We start from the raw sequence: 21,937 nt of genomic DNA, 5'->3' as shown, positions 1-21,937 counted from the left end.
AAGTCCTTTGGGTTAAAAAATCATCCTGTATTTTCTTAGGGAAGATGAGCTTCAGCATTTCCAAAGTAGCTCTTCAGAGTGAGAATACAGTGGAAGAGAATGAACATGGGTGCTCTCCTGAACTAGCCTGGCATTCAGGGCCCTGCACAGCCTTGCTCTGGGTTCCACTTGCAGCCTCATTTCCCATCACTGATAACCGGGCTGGCACTGTTCCCTGTTCTCTTGCTGTGCAGCCTACATGGAGACATCCGTGGGGCCGGGGGGGGAGAGACTCCAGCTACCACCACGGAAGCCCATCTGTCCCTCCAAGACTTACCTCAGGTGCCACCCTCCAGGGATGGAGACTGGCCCCCAGTCCCTCCTCGGTGGACTCCAAGGATCCCGCTACCTGCCCTGCCCCCCTCCCTAGCATTCATTTGTGTGGGTACACATGCTACATCCTCCCTGTCCCCCAGGGGTCTGTCAACCCTTCAAGGGTAGAAACGGGGCATGTTTACCCAGAACCAAAGATGGGGCCTGGTACATCTGGGAGGTCTGGGTCCATACCTATGATTTCACTAGTATTTGAGGAAAGCTTTCTGCCAGTGCAGCCCAGCACCTTGAGAAGTCCCATGACTGCCTAAGGTCATGCTGACAGTTGATATCAGCCTCTCCCAGCACAGAGTAGGCTCAGAGTAGGCTTGAAGAGAACTCAGTGCCTGGAGTCTTAGAACAAAACAGAATCTCAGCACTAGAAGGGACTTTAAAGGACATTTGGTCCTTGAACAGCAGTCCCTGACATGTGGCCATCTGGCCTCAACTTGAATACTCCCTAGGTTGGGAAGCTCACTGCCTTCTCAGGTAGCCCATTCCCTGACATTTGTTGAGCCACAGTCTGACTCTGTGAGTGACTTCCATCCATTGCTCTGAGGTCTGCCTCAAAGGCAAAACAGAACAAAGCTTAATCCCTCTTCATGACATAGTCCTGCAAAAACTAGGTGACCCTTCCCCACTCTTCCTCCAAACCTCCATCCTATGACATTGCCAGTCCTTCCAGTTGATCTCTGCATATCTTTCCTGAAGTTGCTGAGAGGTCTGTAGCCAGGAGGGCCGAGGGCCTGTGGAGGCAGGGTGGAAATACCAGAGACAGGGGCCCCAGGGGGTGGGTGGACAGCTGGCCACATCTTCTTTTGCCCTCACTCAGTGAGGCTGCTCAGGGAAGCTTCCAAGGTCACTCTGCTGCATTTCTGAAGGGAGCTGGGCTTTAGACCTGAAGGGAGGGGGGTTGGACAGGACTTGAGAATGGCCAAGAGGGCAGTCCTGGTGGCAGCCAACATTGTCCTGGCAGTCACTTTGCAGGTTCTTCTCCTTGGTGGTTGAGGATCCACGTGATGAGCTTAGGACATGAGTTCTGGACCCTGGAGGATTCCCTCCTGTTCTTTGGGGGCAGGGGAGGGCAGTGATGATGGTGGGTCTCATCCAGGATTCAGCCAGCCTGCCCAGCCTGTTTAACTTGACCCCAGGGGAGACCAGCATTCCCTCTTCTCACAGGAACATTGTTATCAGAGGTGGGATGTTCTATGCTCTGGGCATCTCCTGGCCTCCACAGACCACTGTGGGCTGGAAGGGAGCCTCCCAGCCAAGCGGCAGTGGGGGTCGTCTGCAGTACCTCTATTCCCAGAGGAAAGAAATTGGAGATAATGAATCTTGGGGAGGAATTTTGCTCATCTGGGGGATTTTAGAACCATAGAAAGAAACATGCCCTACAAATAACATGGGGATTTCTCCCAAAGAGGAAGTCAGAGTGGGTGTGCATTAAGCATTAGTTTTTCATGTCTTCTGTCATAATATATTATAGACAGATGGGTGGTGCAGGGGAGAGAGGGTTGGGCTTGGAGTCATAAGACCTGAGTTCAAATCCTGCCTTAGACACTTAGTAGCAGTGGGACCCTGAGGCAGCCATTTGACTTCTCTCATGCTCAGTTTCCTCCTCTGCAAAAATGGGGGTAATAGCACCTCCCTTCCAGGGCTGTTGTGAGGGTCAAACAAGGTAATCTAGTCAAAGCCTTCAAGCCTTCAAGGGTCTCATAAAGCCAGCTATGATGATGATAAATGGTGATGGTGTTGGCACACTGCCTTGGGCTTCCAGGACCCTCCAGTTCATTTTCTCTCTCTGTCTTGTGCTTGGCATTGTGCTGTGAAGCATGTTCCCCAAGGCCCTGCATTGTGGCATGGATGAGGGTGACACAAGGGAAGAGTCAGGACAGTCAGGGACAGTCAAGATGGCCCTTTGCTCTTGGCTTGCTTTCTGTTCCCCAAACTTGGCACTCATCTCTTGCCTCAGTACCTCCACTCAGGCCTGGAATGCACTTTTTCTTTCTCCTCCTCCTCTCCTCCTCCTCCTCTCCTCCTCCTCTCTTCCTCTTCTCCTCCTCCAACTCCTCCCTCCTCCTCACCTCTTGGAGTCCTCGGCTTCCCTCAGGGCTTGGTTCCTGGGTCCCTCCCTTGAGGAGGCTGTCCTCATCCCCTGGTTATTCCTGTGCTCTCCCTTTTAAGATTCTTCCACGATAACACTGTGACTGGTTTTGTTCTCTTTAAACGCCCAGTGGCTTGCACACAGCAGGTGCCTAGCACAAGACTGGAATACAGTAGAGATGCTAAGGAAAGGAGATGAGGCCGACCTCCCAGGTCTCTCTCTCATTTGGAAAGGGAACGCTGTATTCAGAGGAAACAGGATGGGCAGAGGTGGGGAGCGGGAAACCTTGTACATTAAAGAGACTCTCACGGGAAGTCAGGGCAGCAGAGCAATGAAGGCCCCTGGATAGTGTCGGGATGAAGGCCAAGGCAGGCAGAGGGAGAAGGACATCACCACCGGTGTCTGCTACAGACACCTGGACGGGAAGAGGAAGCAAAGGAGGAATGTGCAGAGCGCCTGAGCAGCCAAGGGGCTGCTGCGCCTTCTCCGCCCACCCCAAACTAAACTACTTCCCGGCGCCAGGAGAGCAGCCAAAGGGAGTCAGCCAGAGCTCAGCCGGGCCCCAGCTGGGCCCTCCCGTTCAGAGGCGGCAAGGGCAGAGGAGAGGAGGCCGGCGCACCCTGGGTTCTGGGAGAGCAGGTTTCAGAGGGTTCGGAGGAAGGAGAGGAAACGTCTGGTACCACCTGGCTGTGATGAACAAGGAAGCAAAGTGGCCAGCTCTTAGGTTCTTGTAGAGTTTTGTTTTTCTGCCGTGGAAATGGGATCGTGGGGTCTATGAAAGGCCCTTGGAGGCCAGTGGCTCCAAGCCCCGGGTTTTACAAAGGGGAAAACTGAAGCCCAAACGACTTTCCTGTGGCCACCGAGGCAGTATTTGAACTCAGGTCCTCGGCCCTCAGAGTCAGCTCCGTTAAGTCCAATGAAGAGGCAATGAGGGGCATTATGGGTGAAAGGCAGGTCAATGCCAGAGGTGTTGTGAAGGGTGAATTGCTGGGACTCTGACAATTGGGATAGAGAACGAGCAGTGTGCCAGGCATTGTGAGAAGCCCATCACAAATAAAGAGGATCTCGTTAGATCCTCACAACAATCCTGGGAGGTAGGATTACTATCCCCATTTTATGGTTGAGGAAACTGAGGCAGTCTTTCTGATTCCTGGCCCAGGCTCTGTGGTGCCCCCTAGCAGCCACCGAGGTAGTGAGCTTGGGAGACAGGCAGGTTGGGGATGTTAGGAGAGACTCCGAAGAGAGGGGAAGAAGTGGAGGCTGTGTGTGGGTGTGGCTCCTCAGGCCAGTTCGCTTGTTGGTGCGATGCGACTCTGGGGTCTGCGCAGCTTCTGGTGCTGAGGGGTGACAGCTGCCCCCCGCTGCTTTAGCGCCCTGGCCTCAGGGCCCAGCTCTGGGAGCTGCAATGCATCTTCCTTCCCCGTGCAGGCGGAGTGATAAGGGATTCATTTCACGAGGGGCTTAACCCCAGTTAAGGGTTTCCGTGCAGAAGCCCCAGCACATGGATGGATGGCGAGGCTCCTTTCCCCACCCTCCGCAAAGCCTGTGTTAGGTTGTGACCACCCATCAGCCAGGGCGTGAGGTCACATTTGAACTCAGGTCCTCCTGACTCCAGGCCCTGCACTCTATCCAGGACGCCACTTAGCCGTTTGCCAAAGGATTTGCTGAAATCCAGATAAACTCTGCCTGCAGCATCCCTCTGACTGGCTCAGCACCATGTGGGAGGCAGGAGGAGGAGGGGCTGTTGACCAGGTGACTGACTGTTGGTCCCCCACCCCCCCAGTGCTGAGCTGATAGGCTGGCGCAGGGGTGGCCAACCTGCAGCCTCGAGGCCACAAGTGGTCTTCTAGGTCCTCAAGTGCCTCCCTTTGAAGTTTGGATTCAGTGAAAGGGCTGCACTTGCGGATCTGAGAGGGCCACACGTGGCCTGGAGGCTGCAGGTTTCCCACCCCTGGGCTGGCGGATCACTGTCTGGAGCTGCTGCAGTCCTGATTTTGCCAGAGAGGAGCTCAGGAGGACTCCAGCTGCGTAGTCCTAAGGCACGGCTTTGACTGTGTCACTCCCCAGCTCAATGAGCTCTTCCCTATTGCTCCTAGGATCAAGCACAGCCTCTATTTGCTTTTAAAGCCCCTGCCCCGCCCCCATCTCCAGCCTTATTTCACATTTTCCCCTTCTCATACCTTCTCTTCCAGACAGAGTAAGCTGCTTGGTGTTCCATGAGCTGCTCTCCTATGCCTTAAACGCACCCTCTCCTCTCCTTGGCCTGTCAGAACCCTTCTTTTCTTTCAAGGCTTAGATCAGGCCTCTTCCTTCCCTCATTCTTCCCTGAGTCACTGTCTCTTCCTCCCTTTCCCCACCAAGGCCCGACCACTAGCTCTCCTTGAATTACCTTAGATTTACCTATCTGCTTTACATATCATGTCCCCCAGTAGAACGCAAACTTCTGGAGGGCAGGAACATCTCCTTTTTGTCTCTGCATCCCATGCCCAGCACAGTGCCAGGCACAGAGGAAGTGCTTCCTCACTGTTTGCTGAATTGAATTGAATTTTTTAAGGCCTCAGGCCAAGAGCCAGGGAATCGCCAGGAAATGCTCACCTCTCCATTGAAGAAGCAGAAAATGGTAGCCACAAGCAAGCCCTGAACACAAAAACGACAGGAAAGAAAAAAGGCAAGAAATGGGGTGTCAGTGATTGCTGGGTCATTGTGTTGTTTTTAAGTAGCAGGCCACTGTACTCAGAGGGATGAAGGCCCTGGCCCTGGCATTAACTAGCTGTGTGTCCTTGAGTCTGTTGACCTCTTCTGGCCTCAGTTTCCTCAACTGCAAAGTGAGAGAGATTCTCCATCTATGTACCTTCTAATTCTAACAGTGTCTGGATTTTTATTAAATGGGGTAGTGATAACCTGGAAAGCCCCTGGAGGACCACGATGGCAAAAGAGCTGGGTTTGGTCAGTACAGAGAAGAGGAGGCTCAGGGGGAAGTGAAGGAAGGGGAGAATTAGTCTTGTTCTGCTCCACTCCAAAGGGCAGACCCAGGAGCAATTCAGGGAAGCCATGCAGGCCCACTGGGGCTCACAGTCAGAAAAAAAAAAACAAAAATAAAAACAAAAAACCTCAAAGCTTCCTTCCAGCAAAGCTGTTGGAAGTCATGGGTTTCTTTCTCGGAGGGCTTGAAGCAAAGGTTGGATAATCATTTGTTGGGTATATTCTCTGTGTGTGTGTGTGTGTGTGTGAGAGAGAGAGAGAGAGAGAGAGAGAGAGAGAGAGAGAGAGAGAGAGAGAGAGAGAAAGTATGTATATATGTATATGATTATGAATGTGAATGTGAGACCTTGAGTGTATGTATATGATTATGAGTGTGTGTGTAAGACTGTGTATGAGACTCTGTGTGTGTGATTATGAGTGTAAGAGTGTGTGAGACTGTGTGATTATGAGTGTGTGTGTATGATTATGAGTATGTGTGTAGGAGTGTGTGTGAGACTGTGTATATGATTATGAGTGAGTGCGTGTGTAAGAATGTGAGTGAGACCAAGTGTGTGTATGATTACGAGTGTGTGTGTGAGAGTATGTATGAGACTGTGTGTGTATGTGTATTCATTCTAGCTCCTCCTGGGCTGGCACCAGATGGCCTCCCAAGTTTGGGCCACCTCTCAGATTCTGTGATTTGGGGTTGATCTCTAAGGGGCTGCTTCCAGGCAGGGTTCAGAGCTGAATTACTGGGGCTGGTAAAGACTTGCTTGTTTTTGGGGGGAGGCAATCAGGGGTTAAGTGACTTGCCCAGGGTCACACAGTAGTAAGTGTCAAATGTCTGAGGGCGCATTTGAACTCAGGTCCTCTGCATTCCAAGGCCAGTGCTCTATCCACTGGGCCACCTAGCTGTCCCCTCCCCCTTTTGTTTTGTTTGTTCTGGTAAAGGGTTGATGACTTGCCCACAGTCACAACAGCTTGGATGGAGGATCAAGCAGATAAGTAAATCCGTGCTTGGCAGACTTTAAAGTGCTCGTAAGTGCGCCCTCCTACTCCGGGGTCAAGAACTCTTTTCTCCGGACTGTGCAGCCACTCAAGCTCTATCATTTCTGGAATATTGGAACTTGTATTGGGCTGAGCACGTGCCTTGCATTCATTCCGTTTCATCAGTTCTGAAACAACCAATTAACTCCCCCTCCCCCAACCTAACAGAGTCTTTGCTGCCTAACGAAACGCTGCGGCCTGGAGTGGCTGCTGTCGGCAGGCTCCACGCTCTCACTGGCTCCCCTGCAGGACGCCGGGAGGGCCGCGGAGGGCCCTGAGAGCAGCCCTCGGAGGCCAGGCCGGGGGCGTCCCTACCTGGTAGTGCATGAGCACGTGCATAACGTAGTCGTACACCTCTCCGGCCAGCTTGCTCTCGGGCCGCCAGGGGATGACGACGAACTGGATGCCCAGCAGGGGCACGAGGATCAGCGCGGCCCGCACGGCCTTCATGTACATGTTGGACTCGGCGCGGTGGGTGTCGCGGAGCTTGGTCACCAGCACTCGCCCGATGTTGAGCAGGAAGAAGAAATTCACCTGGAGCGTGCGGTCCGGGGCTCAGCGGGAGCAGCCGGGCATGCGCGCCCCTTTCCCAGCCCTCCCCTGCCACTGCCGGAGCCCCCGAGGGAGGGAGAGTGCGAATCCGAGCTCGGGCCCTTCCGACCTGTCACCTAACCGCTGCCTTCCTCGGTTTACTCCCCAGGCGCTTTAGGAATGCTCTCTCATTCGAACCACCTGCCCCAGGCTCAGGTGCCCTCCAGGGAGTCTCTGGTCTTTCCCCTTCTCCGGGCCCCTGGGGCTCACACTTTCCCCGTGGGGAGGTGTGGAAAGAGCAGACCAGCCACGCCTCAGAGTTGGACTTCACAAGCCTGCTCGGGCCTGCCTCCCTCCACTGGTGGAGGTCAAATCTAGAGGGCCCTAGGGGACATGCCTGGGGAAGGGGAGCCTTGGGCTGCTTCCACCACCCAGGAATCGTCTCCTGGCTGGAGGGGGACTCTGCGTGATGCTAATGAACACAGGCAAGCTGGGCTCACCAGCAGCGCTGCCATGATGGGCGCGTGTATGATGTACAGCAGGTGGGTGTCCACACTCATCCAGCAGCTGCGAAGGAAGCACAAGGTCAGTCTGGGCGTCTGGGCCGGGAGGAGGCCGCAGTGAAGAAGGGTCTAGGTCAATGGGCTCTTACTTGTCATTGAAGAACTTGGTTCTGGAAACAGCATGAATGCAGGCTGGTATCAGAGGGAAACCTGGAAGAGAAGAGGACCCAAGGTAACAGCAGCTGTTTGCTGTTCCCCTGCCTGAAGGCCCTTCTGCACACGTGGGGATTCAAAGATGTCTTTCACTGTATGGACCCTCACCATCCATGCACACGTGGTGTTAGTTCCCTTCCCCATAATATCCCCCCACCCACCCACCCAATAGAATGTAAGCCTATGGAAAACAGCCATCAGAAGCCTCAGCATCTAGTATAGATCGGAGATTTAATCAGTCAACTCACAAGTCCTTAAATGCTTATTCTGTATGAGGCAAAGGGCTAGCCCCTGGACATAAGACAAATGGGACCCTTCCTGCCCTTGGGGAGTCTCTGTTCTGTCAGAGGAGACAACAAGACAGAGTGTAGTAGGGACAGAACACTGGGCTTTCAGTCAGGAAGACTCTAGTTTGAATTTGGCCACAGACCCTTCCTAGCTGTGTGACCCTGGGCAAGTACTTCACTTAGATTCCTTTGGCCCCCATTTCCTCATCTGTAAAATGGGAATAATAGTTATTATTAGTTATTATGTATGTATGTATGTATGTATGGGAACTGGACCTTTGGCTTCATTGCTTTAGGACTTCCCAGGTGAGGAAACTCCTATGAAGGTGGGTTGGTGCCATCTCTGAAAATTCTGGTCTTAGAAAGCTGCCTGGGACACGTAAGAGGTTAAGTGACTTGTTTGGGGGTCACACGATCAGTATGTGTCAGAGGCATGATATGGACCCAGGACTCTCTGGCTTGCAGTCCAGCTCTCTGTCCACTTTCTTCTCCTCCTCCTCTTCTTATTCCTCCTCCTCTTTCTCCATCCCTCTCTCCAATCTCTGTATCTACATTTCTGTCTTTGGTCTTGTTCTTCCCCCTGTTTCCCTTCCTCTTTTTCTCTCTCTGTCTCTCTCTGTCATTCTCTCTCCCTCTCCTTTCAAAATAAAAATAAGGGAATTTTGAGGGGAGGGCAGGAGCATCTGGAGGGATCCTGAAAAGTGGGGCTTCAGCTGAGTTTTGAAGCAGAGAGTGAAGGAGTGCCTTCCACCAAGATGGAAAGTACCTCGGAAGTCATCTACTACCGTGCCTTATGTGACAGGCTTGTAGAGATGAAGTCGCACCGAGAGTAGAGGGCAGAGCTGGGATTCGAACACAGGCACTCGGACTCCAATACAGAGTTTGTCTCCGTCCCATGCTGCTTCTCACTAGCTGAGGATATTAGGTGAGAAGTATTTTCCATGGTGGAATGTGGCTATTTGTCTCCTACCACATGTTTAAGAGAGGGGGTGTTTTCTGTCTGTTTACTGCTTTGAATGTGTGTCCTTTTTAGAAGCATCTCCCCCCCCCCCACGACGTCTCCACTGTGCTCAGCTCTGTGTACTTGCCCAGGCCTCAGGAGACTGATCTGTCAGAAGACCCAGGGGAGGTAGCCATACATACCCCAGCCCAGAAGGTAGTACCAGTGCAGCCTGTGCTCCTCAGCAAACACAGCCACTACAATGAGAGTGTGCAGGTAGATGCCTTCACACAGCATCCAGAAGTAATTGCATCCCATCATATACTGGTGGAAGAACTGTAGGACCTTGCAGCTCACCTAGAGGGGCAGGAAAAGGAGAGTGTTCAGCTGGAGACCTGGCGGCCCCTGCCCCTGGGCACCCCCTTCTTCACCCTCTGGAGGTGGCCTCTGCCAGGGATGGAGCTATGACTCAGGCCAGCCAAGACGAGATGGGTCTCCCAACATGCCTGATGTTCCATGCAAGCAGACCGGCTGCTAGGGGCCTAGAACATGGAACGAATCTGGGAGAAGGGGAGGTCCCATATCACTCAGGTCCAGATGTACCTGTGGAGAGCCCTGCCGACCACACAGAGGGGCCATAGGCTCCTGATCGATTGTATGAGCTATAGCATGCTCTTACTGGTTATTTGGGTTAGTGACAAAGGTGCATTCTTTCCTAGAATGCTTGTTCATTGTGCTCCTGCAGTAGAGTGAAATGCCACAATGCTTCTTTTTTTTAAAAAAATTAATTTATTTGGAATTATCAACCGTCACTTCCATAAGCTTTTGAGCTTTGAATTTTTCTTCCCCCCCCCCAAGGTGATACACAATCTGATATAGGCTCTATATATACATTCCTATTAAACATATTTTCACATTGGTGATGTTGTAAGGAAGAATTAGAACCAATAGGAGGAACCACCAGAAAGAGGAAACACAACAGAAGAAAAAAAGAGCAAATAGTCTGCTTCAATCTGCATTCAGACTCCATGGTTCTTTCTCTGGATGTGGATAGTATTTTCCATCATGAGGCCTTTGGAGATGTCTTAGATCCTTGTATTGCTGAGAAGGGTTAAGTCTATTGAAGTTAGTCATCATATAACGTAGTTGTTACTGTGTACGATGTTCTCCTGGTTCTGCTCACTTCACTCAGCACATGATGCTTCCTTTGTAAGAAGCAACAGGACAGGGGTGAGTTTCCTGTACCTGGGACAGGTGCTTTGGGGGCCAGGGAGTCAAGCACTTTGGCTACTTTCCTCTGCCTTCACTGATACCTTTGTGGGAACTTTCCTTGGGAGTGATATAATTTCCACATTGGTGTTTGAAAGGTGAGAGGTGCTTCATGGCCTCCATTCATGTGCTGGCTTGGAGTTCATCCCCTGGCTCTTTGTAGTCAGTCATTTATTGACCTGGAGGCCTCTGTGCAATGTCAACAGACTTGGCATTTGAGTTCCAAGGCTATGCCAGCCAGCATAAGCCCTAGAAGGGTCTGCCATATTGGATAGCCTCCCAGGATAGGCCCCACAATTGCTCAACTTTATCTTCCAGGACTAGCCTAGTCAATACAGAAATATCTACCACCAGCAGACTGGCCACTTTGGGGTGAATTCTTTGGTCCTAGCAGCCCATGAGGCAGAATGCAAAAGGGCCCTCAGTCCTGTGAGGCTCTGTCTTCTTCTTCAGCCACAGTGGTCATGTGGTAGAAAATGGGCACACTAACAACCACACAGTCTTTAGACCATCTATAACTATCAACTCAGCTGTTGGTGTCTTAAGTGTGGGATTCTTGTCCAATGACCATAAAGTCATACTTGTTGCCAGAGGAACTGAGTGGCATTCATCTTGAAATTCTCAGTGGAAGGATGGCTCATGGGATTTTCTCACAGAGGCAAAGAAAAGAGTTGGCAGAACTGACTTCATTGTGTCCCAAAAGATGACAAGAAACAGCACTTTATGGGGCCCTGGGTCATCTATTGCAGGGCTCATCATTAGTACTGCAAAAAGACCATCTTGAAAGCAGTTGTCTATGATGTGCCAATGCTTACTACAAAGGAGGAGAAGGAAGTAGAGAGAAATCTACTAGGAATTAGAAAAACACATATTTTAATACTCTAATGTCAATACCAAGGTGGGTACTAGAAAGAGTATAAAAATATTTTGGAAAAGGTGGTCCAGGAGCAAGAAATGAGAGAGACTAAAGGCTTGTAGACTATGTATGGACAGGGAGTCGTGTCTGACTCTTCATGACTCCATTTGGCTTTTTTTTATGGCAAAGATACTGGAGAAGTTTGCCATTTAATTCTTCAGTTCATTTTACAGATGAGGAAACTGAGGCAAAAAAGGTTAAGTGACTTGCCCAGGGTTACACAACTAGTAAATGTCTGAGGCCAGATTTGAACTCAGGAAGATGAGTCTTCCTGACTCCAGACTCAATACTCTATACATTATGCTGCCACCTAGCTGCTCTATGCATAGACACTTTCTACCTATATAACATGACTTAAATGAGATAAAACTCAAAGCACTCTAACTGTTGCATAGATGTCAGTTGTTGTAGTTGTAGTCATCATCGTCATCATCATCATCATTGTTGTCATCAGCATCATCATTATTGTCATTGTCATTATCATTGTCATCATCATCATCATTGTCATCATCATTGTTGTCATTGTTGGCATTATCATCGTCGTCATCGTCATCATCTTCATCATCATCATCATTGTGATCTTCATCATCGTCGTCATCATCGGCATCATCATGATCGTCATCATAATCGTTGTTGTCATCATCATTGTCATCATCATCATTGTTGGTCATCATTGTCATCATCGGCATCATCATTGTTCAAGTTCCAAAATGCCAACTTCCTAAGTAGAGCATGCCAATCACCTAGAAAAGGTTTGAGGTCTTTAGGGACCTGGAAACTCAATAAGAATTGAACACTGGGAAAGCAAAAGCGATGTTGGGCAAGAGGTTCATAGGGTCTTAAGACTTGGGAGGTGATAACTCCATTGTCTTTTGTCCTTGAGTCTTGGTTTCAGTTTTGGAGATGCCAGTTTAGGAAGAATATTGATAAGCTGTAGAGCACCCAGAAAAGAGCAGCCAAATGGTGGAGGGTCTCAAGTTCAGGCTGCGCAAATATCAGTTGGACAAAATAGGGAAGTTTAACTGTATTCAAGTTTTGGAAGAGTTTTGGAAGAGAGAGAGGGCTGATTCTGCTTGGCCTCAGAGGAGAGCAACAAGCACAGCAGGCAGAACTGGTAAAGGAAATAGCTTAGGTGAGATCTAGAGAAGCTTCCCAAGAATTAGTCTGCTCAAAAATGACACAAAAAGAAGAAAATGAGGGCTAAGAGTAACATTTTGGGCAAACTATATGTGATTGGCTTCTGGTGATTATTGAACGGCATTCCTAAAGTACACACTTATTTTCAGCATTTCGTAGGTAATTCATAAATATGGTGGAAAGGCAGAAATATTAAAGTTGCTCTTTGTATGCCAAAACACACAATTGTGATCATCCCGAGTGATAAGAACAAATGGAATGTGCCCAATGGTAATTAAATAATGACATCATGAAAATGAATGGGTTAAGGAACAAATCATAGAAACAACAAATTATCATTATCTTAAAGAGAATGAGAACAATGAGATAACAGACCAAAATTTATGGAATGAAGCCAAAGCCATTCTTGGAGGAAATTATATATTTCTGAACACATATTGGGGGGAGGGGGTGGAATCTAATCATTTAACAGGCAATTTAATAAATGAATTAATGAACTTGCCCCCTTCCAGGTGACTGTGCCCTAGGGCTTACTCTCCTGATAGGTGAGTCCTTGACTGAGATCACTGTTTCCTGAGGAGCCTTAGTCAGGCTACTTACTTCACTCCCTGCTCACGTTGCTGTACAGGCTCCCCTGCCTCTCCACTACATACCGTGAATTCCTGCGCTAGTGCCCTTCACCCTCCCCATCCCTTACAGCTCTCCTTCATGTTTTGGCTTCCCTTACATAACCTCCTTGAGAGCAGAGAATGTTTTGTGTCCTCAGTTCTTAGCATTGTGCCTGGCACACAGTAAATATTTAATACGTGTATAAATGTTCTCTCTTCTCTCCTCTCTCTCTCTCTCTCTCTCTCTCTCTCTCTCTCTCTCTCTCTCTCTCTCTCTCTCTCTCTCTCATCAATAATACCAAAACATGCACAAAAGTAGAAAATTTTGAGAGAAATCAAAAGAGGAATAAAAAATTGCAAACAAAAACTCTACGGTACTGATAAACAAGATAAATAGCTGTTTGTTATTAAAGATCTACAAAATAAGCAAACCATTAGCTAATTTGGTAAAAAGAGGAGGAAAACTAAAAGATTGATTTCCCAATAACAAGAAAGTAGTCCTCACAGCAAATAGGGAGGAACTAGAGAAAATTATTAGACATGACTATGACAATTATATTAAACCATAACACATCTGAAAACCTAAATGAAATGCATAAATATTTGGGGGGAAAGCCAGAATTATACTCATTTCCCTCCAAATCCATCCATTCTCTAGACTTACCCATTTCTGTTTGTGGTGCCTCCATCCTCCTATAAACCAGGTCTCAGCCTTGACTCTTCCCTCTCTCAACCCCTACATCTTCCCAGTTGCCAAGTCTTGTTAATCCGCTGTCCACCATATTGCTCATATCCATCCCCTTCTGTCCATTCATCCCACTCTTCCAATAGTTCGTGTCCTCATTGGACCATTTTGGCAGCCTTCTAGGTCATCTTTAGCGTGTCCAGTTCTCCTTTCACACAGATGCCAAACTGATAGGACCAAAACAGAGATCTGACTCTGTTCAAAATTCCTCAGTGGCTCCTACTGCCCCAGGATGAACGGCAGATCCTCCATCTGAGTCTCATTCCCCCCTGCCCTTCTGGTCTTGTTTCATACGGCTTCCCTTACCACACTTGCTGTTTCAGTCCAGCTGGTCTGCAAGTGTATGGTCCTCCTTCAGGCCTGGAGCACAGCCCTGCCTCACCTTAGGCTCCTGAACCTCAGCTCAAGGGCCATCTCTGTGTGGGGCCTTTCTTTCTCCTGTTAGTAGAGTTCTAGCCCTCACATAGTTACTTTGTGTTACTTGGTATGTACTTTGTATTTCTTATCTGTGTAGGAGAATCCTGCTAGCAGATTGAATCCTCCCTGGGGGCCATGACTTTTATTGTCTTTGTTTGTACCTTAAATACAGTAGGTGCTATTAAGCTAATAATGTTTGTTGAATGAATAGAAAAGTACAAAACCTCAAATTAATAAAAAGAGGGAAAAGAATCTAAATGATCCTTCTCAGAAAATGAAATCAAGGAAGTTATAGATGAATTCCCAAAGAAAAAATCTCCTTGTCCAGATGCATTTACAAATGAATTCAATTAAACACTTAAAGAGCCACTAATCCCTATGTAACATAAACTGCTCATAGAAATAGAGAAAGAAGCACTTTATCAAACTCCTTTTCTGAGACAAATATAATCCTGATGCACAAACTTGGTAGTGGTAGAACAGAGAAAGAAATCTTTAGACTAATATTACTAATGAATATTGATACTAAAGTAGTAAATAAGTCATTAGCAAAAGGATGTGGCTACATGTTAAAAATATTTATTATGAACACATTACCTTTGTAATTCAATAATCAAGAATGCCCAATACTGACTGTGGAACAGTAGAAAGAGTGCTCCATGAGAACATTCTTGATGAGAGAACATATTTCAAATCCAAGATTGCTACTTGTATAACCTTGAGAAAGTCAGTCAACTTTGCTGGGCCTCAGTTTTCTTGTGTAAAATGTAGAGTTTATATTAGATAACTTCTAATGTTCCTTCCGGTTGTAAATGTTTGAAATATTTAAGAAAGCAATACAATAATCGTTACTGACAAGAATGGAAATCACACAACTATATCAATAGATACAGAAAAGGGATGACAACAGTCAATACTCATTTGTATCAAATCCAGTCCACCCTCCACTCAGCTGCCAAAGTGATCTTTCTAAATCTGAGCATGTCAGTATGCTCCTCAAAAACTCCATTGACTCCCTAGTACTGCCAGGACCCAGTGAGATTCCTCTGTCTGACTTTTAAAGCCTTCACAAGCTGGCTTCTTCCCCCCTTTCCAGTTTCTTGTATCTTACTGCTCCGCACATTCTTGAACATGATATTCTGTCTCCTAACTACCTGCTTTGTCTCTGACTGTCTCTTTTGGCTAGAATCCTTTCCCTTCTTGCTTCTGCCTTTGAATTACTTTGAGACTAAATAAAATCCCACCTTCCTCAGGAAGAGTTTCTCACTCCTCTTACTCCATGGATCCCTTCCCTGTGAGATGACATGTCATCAATCCTGTATAGTTATCTCCCCCATCATAATGTGAGCTTTAGTGTTTCCATGAAAGAATTTCTTCCTGGTATTTCTTAGGAAATTTATATGTTTTCCTAACTCCCAAATCCCACTGAAAAAAAATGTCAGGAAATTGGATAACTCTCCTGTGAGAATTGAAGGTTAACAATAAACATTGCTGATTTGAAAGAATCCACTGACATTAAGTCAAAAGCAAAAGCGGGAAATAGTGATATATAGAGGATTCATATAATCCAACTTCACATCTCCCAGTAAGGTGAACAATGCTACGCAGAATCGTATGTTAAAATGGCTAACTTTAGGACTTATTTTGCTTCCAAAACCTGTTACTTCTTGGAGCACTATTCATAGGATTTGTATAAAGTATAATATCCACGTATACTTATTAATATTTATTTTGTTTGCAAGAATGACTCACCAACAGAGAGGGCTTACTTATTCCATCCAGTAATCATTCCTAGCATTTTCTACTATTTGATTATTTGTCATAGGTTACAATTTTTTACAAATATGATTAAAATTAATATTTCTTATTAAACACTGTTTAGACATCCATAACAGTGAATAAAGAGTATGAAGGATCTTGGAAGTGTTTTATGAAAAATAAAGGAAATCAGTCAGCTAATTGCCAGATGTTTTAAATCATTGTCACAATATAGTGACTCATAATAATAAGTCATGCATTTATTATTAAATATTTTCAGAAACTCTCTGAAATTTTCATTATAACCCTGCCATAGAAAAATGATTCATTATTTATTATTATGGTCACTCATTATTATTTAAAAACATGTAAATAAAATATTATAAAAAAATAAAATAATATGATTTTGGAAACTCCTAGGAAGTCTGATTTCTTGCTCTCCAATATTGAAGATTAATATCTGTTGAGAACTGCAAACACTAGTGAACTCCTTGGGGGGCAGGGACCTTTTTTTTTGCCCTCTCTGTATTCTTTGTATTTATTACAGTGTCTGCACCATAGAAAGTGCTTAATACATGGTTGTTGACTAACTGGAAAAAAAAAGGAGTAAAGGACCTTAGATATGATCGAATGCATTTATCTAAAACGAAGAGCTGGCTTTGTTTGCAATGGAGAAACAGAAGAAGCCTCTCCATAATATCAGGCTGAAGCAAAAAAAAAAAAAAGAATCTGTGCTCTCCATTCTTTTTGAACACAGTGATAGCAAGGCTGAATAGAGCAGTGAGACAAGCAAGAGAAACGAAGGAGCAAGTGTTGGCCTAGAAGATGCAAAGTTCTCTTTAGGTATCTGCAGATGGCTGAGTGAACATTCAGCCTGAGAATTCCAGAGAATCACCAACTCCACCCCCTCCTGAGACCGTGAATAGCTCCAGTAAAGTCCCAGGATACAAAAGAAATCTACAACGTCGTCAGCTTTCTGTACATTGCAAACAGAGAAAAGATAGAAAGGGAATTCCCCTTAAATCCACAAAATTCCCCAAACATTTGACAATAACCTATTAAGCTAGAAGAGACTGGTGTCATTCCCCTCTGGCTGCTCTCCAGACTTTCTCTACCATCGCCCCAACCTCGCTGGCTGCCTTGCTCCCTGCCCCTCCCCACTGAACCTTCCTCCCTCCCCTTTCCTCCCTAGAATATAAGCTCCTTGAGGAAAGGGACTGTCTTTCCTTCAGGTTGTATTTGCATCCCCAGTGCTTGGCATCGTGTCAGGCACATAGTAAATGTGTATTCTTGTTGTGGTAGTAAATACAACCACAAAACCCCTTCAGATATGGAGGAATAAAAGGTCAAGAATATCAAGTGAAATAATGGAAAAAAGTAGGAATGGAATTTGACTTGGCAGACATCAGCTCTATTACCAATCAGTAATTACCCACATTTTCTTGTACTGGATAAACAACAGCTGAGGAAATTATTGAACTAGATTAGAGAAGCAAGGCCTAGACACGGACACTACAACAAGCCAGGATTTGGTAAACCCAAGGGCACAAACTCCAAGAGACACAAACACCCCATTTGACAGCAACATCTGGGAAAGGGGGAAGCACTTGAGCGGAAAAGAGCTTGAGATCAGCCTCTTACTCCAGAGGCAGCCGAGACCTGCAGCCCTCCCCAGTGCCCTCCCTAGAGGGAAATGTTTATTCCACAAAAGAAATGAAAGTACAGAAAATATCACATTTTAAAACTGTCAGTATGTGACCTGCAGGCATCCTTATGTACAAGTCTGACACCATCGCCTTTCTCCGTATACCAGCATAACTTTCAAATGGATAAACAATCCATAAAATGCTACCACAACAAAATTCTTATAAAAGAATGGTAGATATTATTATTTTATTATTACCCATAAGTAGGGGAAGATTTAAAAAAAATACAGGGTAGAAGCAATTATAAAAGGTAAAATCAATTCCCTCTATCTAATTTATAAGCATTTGCACAAATCAAATCACCATAAGTAAATTAAATGAAAAAAAAACCCTATAGATGGTAAAATATTTGCATGTAGTTTCTCTAATAAAGGTCTGAAATAAAAACCCTATAGAGGATTAACACAAATCTGTAAGAGCAAGAGTCTTTCTCCAGTAATCCTGACCCCAAACTAGGAAGCTTTCAAAAGAAGAAATATCAACTATCAACAGTCAAATTATCAACAACCGTGTGAAAAATTATCCAGTGTCTTCACAGGGATACACATGGACTCATTCACATGAAAATTGCAAAGCTGGAAACGACTACAAATCTAGCACGGGAGGCACTGTGGGAAGACAGGTGGGCCAACTCACTGCTGGGTGAAACTCTGACTTAGCCCAGCTGTCCTCTGGGCCATCTGCAGATAGCTGAAGAGAACTTCACGGAAGACTTCGAGGCTAGTGCCTTCAGCCTTGCTCTCACTGTGTTCAAAAAGAATGGAGGGTCTTTGTTTGTTTGTTTTTACTTCAGCCTGATATTATGGAGAGGTTCCCCCCTGCAGACAAAGCCAGCTCTTGGTTTTAGATAAATGCTTTCAATCCTATCTAAGGTCCTTTACTCCTTTTTTTCCCCAGTTAGTCAACAACCATTTGTTAAGCACTTTCTATGGTGCAGACACTGTAATAAATACAAATGTACAGTTATGAAAAAAAGGTATTAAGTTGTTCACATCCTTTCAACTACAGATTATGCTCCAAGGAAGTTATTAATAGCCTTTTTTTTTTTTTGCGAGGCAATGGGGTGAAGTGATTTGCCCAGGGTCACACAGCTAGTAAATGTCAAGTGTCTAAGGCCGGATTTGAACTCAGTTCTTCCTGAATCCAGGGCTGGTTCTCTATCCACTGTGCCATCTAGCTGCTCCTGGAAGTTATTAATAGCAAGAAAAGACCCAGAGGTACAAAAACATGAATGGGAGAAGGGATTAAAGACCAGTGGATGAACATCTAGCAGACGATACCTGGATGGAGTAAGCAATTCAATGACATCACCAGAAAATGTCCGTGACCCTCCAACATAGAGCCCGTGATGTTCCCTCCCCAATTACACCCTGGCCATGCATGTTCTCTAAATGGACGTCTCTCAACATGTATTTTCTAGGTGCTTCCCCTCTTCCTACTAATGGTGTGTGACTGTATGGGAGAGTGTGTCCAAGGTCGATGAGAAAATGCTCTTTTGACAATTTCCCTCTGTGCCAGTTCGTGAAATGCCTTTGCTTTGAATCAATTTTATCCTAGTACTGATGTATAAATATAAACACGCTGGTAGGGGCTTCTACACAATGGTTTTGAGCAAATGTGGACTCCTAGAATTTCTTGGATCTGGGGTAGCTTCTCAGGCAGAGTTGTATGAGAGAGGGTACCCCTGATGGTACATTGGGAAAGTCTTAATAGGGCAGGGCTTGGCAGGGTTTAAAAGCTTCCATTTGCTGAAGCATTCTCCATCCCCTCAGGCTCAGGTCTAAGACCTGTTCACAGCAACCTCTTACAAAGTAAATTCAGGAACATGCAATGCTTACGGGGTCTCTTTTCACAAGGTCAGTGTTGGGCACCACTGCAATCAGGTGGACAATTGTGAACAGAGAGTTCAGGACGTAAGAGAAGAACAGGTTCTTATGCAGTGTGATCCTCTGGCAGCTGAGGTTCCTGAAAGACAGACAGCATGGGGGTTGAGTTAGCGTCTGTGTGCTGAAGTCAGCGCATCCTGGCCCTCACCTCATCTGCAGACATCTGGGGCCACTGTTCTCCACGGGCTCCTCATGGAGCTTCCCAGTTCTGATGATGAAATCTGAACAACAGAGGGTGCTGAGAAGGAAAGAATCCAGCTTTGGGAAGCAGCAGAGCCAGATTTAAGACACAGCTTTTTCATTGACTGTGTAGTCCTGGGGAAGAATGAATACAAGACGTGTCCTGCCCCTTTCCCAAGTCTGTGGTTGAGGGTCCATAGAGTCCGAGGATTGAACCTCTCCCGCTCTCCATCAAAAAGCTCTGATGCCGTGCTGAAACGCACATGAATAGGGGGCAGCTAGATGGCGTAGTGGATAAAGCACCAGCCCTGCAGTCAGGAGGACCTGAGTGCAAATTTGGCCTCAGACACATAATATTCACTAGCTATGTGACTTTGGGCAAGTCATTTAACCCCGATTGCCTCACCAAAAAAAAATTAAAAAGCACATGAACAGTTCAAGCTCTGAACCCCAACCCTGCTTGGTAAAGAAACAAAACATGAATTTAATGAAATAAATATCCATGAAATAAATCAGGAAGGTAACTTGAATAAAGAAGTCCCCAGAGCATGAGGGCAGTTCATTTTTGCCAGCCAGCACTCCCTTCCTGAGTGTGTGTGTGTGTGTGTGTGTGTGTGTGTGCAGGCACACCTTCTGTGTCATTGGGCATATCTATGTATAGTGTGATAGCCTGAGTTCTCTCTAATTACAGGCTACATTCCAGAAATGGAACCTCTCTAATAGGGAAAAAAAAAGGCCAGATGTATAGCCATTATAGATTATGTGAGCTTTATATGATCTAGGTGTGTGTATGCATGCGCACATACAAGTGCACACACATGTTTGAGGCGGGGCCTTCTGAGGGTTCACATCCCAAGAGAAAAGGGGCCTGGATGCTAAATAGTCTGAGGTCCAAAGTGGAGGGATCCATCTTCCTTAAGACCAGAGACACTTCATCCATTTGGATGGGAGATTTTATTTAGGTAAAGCCACCAGCAATGGGGAGTGTCTCCCTCCCTCCCTTGACCTCAGAAATTCTCAGAGGTTTCACTATTATGATGTTGGCTTTACAGATAAGGAAACTGAGTCTGTGTGGGATTAGGAGAGTTGCCTTGGGGTTTCAGAGTTAGTGTCTAAGGCAGGATTCACATTCAGATTTTGGCTCCAAGCCCAGAGCTCTAACCACTATTCTCTTCTAGCTGCCCTAAAAATAAGCAGGGCCCGCCTCAAGCCTGGGTCTGTCATCCCCACAGTGAGGCTGCAAGCTCATTCGGGAAGAACCTAACCCCCAGGAGTCTTGCCCTGCCAAGCCCATTGGTTGTAGGCAGCTTGAGACTTTGACCTGGCACCCAGCCCAGACAAGACAGAGACAGCTGGTGTGGGGCCAGAACAGAACACCACTGGGACTTGAGCTGGCCAAGATTGTCAGACACTTGGTGGCGAGAAACAGGATTCTGAAGAAGAGCACTCTGTAATGTTGGGAATGCACATTTAGGGAGTTCTGCTAAGTCCTTCTTTCCTCCTTTCTTGCTTCAGGTCCAGTTGAGGTGTGACAGGAAAGGTGCAAAGTGTAGAGGGGGTGGCCCCACCCCCCAGGGGCAATGGTGGAGGTGTGAATGCCCCGTCTGGCCTCTGACTGGGAAGAGCTGTTTCTGTTAGGGCAGAAGAGGACCTGTGGATCATAGGCCCAAAAGACACAGAGCTGGCAGGAGCCAACCTCCTTCTGCACAGATTGGGAACCCCAGGCCCAGGGAAGTGAACCTGCCCATATGTGCATGGGTAGGAAGGGACAAGGCCGGCATTTGAACCCAGATGTGCTTACCACTGTCTCCAAGCATTCACATGGAGAGGGCTTTGGACCATTGTTGGGTGCTTATTTTAATCTTCTCGTTTCAGGGATCCTGCCACCCCCTCCAGACTTTTTATGGGGCTGAGACAATGAGAAGGAAGGAAAAGCCTCCATTCTCAACTGCAGATCACACCAGGTGGGAGGAGATCTGGGCAGCCAGAATTCAGTATGTGTCTGACTCAGTCAGACCCTGGCACCCCAAACTCCATGGATTTTTCCCCTGGGAAGCCCTTTCCCAGCTCAGACCTGTCAATTAGCAGCAGTTTGGGCTCCAAAGGAGTAGAGAGTGAGTGGGAAGACACAGGTGCAGGGTAAAGGAAAGGACTGTGGCTCCCATGGTGCACTGGGGCTCAGAGAAGAGGAGTGCACGGCAAGGGGGGCGAGGGGTAAGCTGAGAGGCTGCCGACAAACCTCCCCATCCATCCTCAGGGCGGAGCGCCCCCCTCCCGGGCTGTGGCAGGATCAAATGAGATACTAATTACCAAGTGTTCAGCACGGCGCCTGCCATAGAGTAAGCGCTCTATCAATGTTATTATCATTATTGTGGGCA

The 21,937-nt window shown here is 46.8% G+C and overlaps 1 protein-coding gene across 1 annotated transcript in view; it reads right to left on the bottom strand.

Annotated features, from left to right (window-relative positions):
- CALCR (calcitonin receptor) overlaps positions 1 to 21,937 on the bottom strand; it is a 140,128-nt gene that overhangs the window by 3,503 nt on the left and 114,688 nt on the right. Inside the window, exons 8-13 of the mRNA XM_020978576.2 lie at positions 19,332 to 19,458; positions 9,141 to 9,294; positions 7,647 to 7,707; positions 7,495 to 7,561; positions 6,779 to 6,997; positions 5,051 to 5,092 (exon numbers count right to left, since the gene is read on the bottom strand). Coding sequence (XP_020834235.1) covers positions 5,051 to 5,092; positions 6,779 to 6,997; positions 7,495 to 7,561; positions 7,647 to 7,707; positions 9,141 to 9,294; positions 19,332 to 19,458 — 670 coding nt within the window. The remainder of the gene's footprint in view (positions 1 to 5,050; positions 5,093 to 6,778; positions 6,998 to 7,494; positions 7,562 to 7,646; positions 7,708 to 9,140; positions 9,295 to 19,331; positions 19,459 to 21,937) is intronic.

This window comes from Phascolarctos cinereus, unplaced genomic scaffold (assembly GCF_003287225.1).
Source record: "Phascolarctos cinereus isolate Bilbo 61053 unplaced genomic scaffold, phaCin_HiC Scaffold_4;HRSCAF=312, whole genome shotgun sequence".
Classification (NCBI taxonomy): Eukaryota; Metazoa; Chordata; class Mammalia; order Diprotodontia; family Phascolarctidae; genus Phascolarctos; species Phascolarctos cinereus.
The sequence above is the reverse complement of the archived record's forward strand: the minus strand, read 5'-3'. Positions and strand labels throughout refer to the sequence as shown.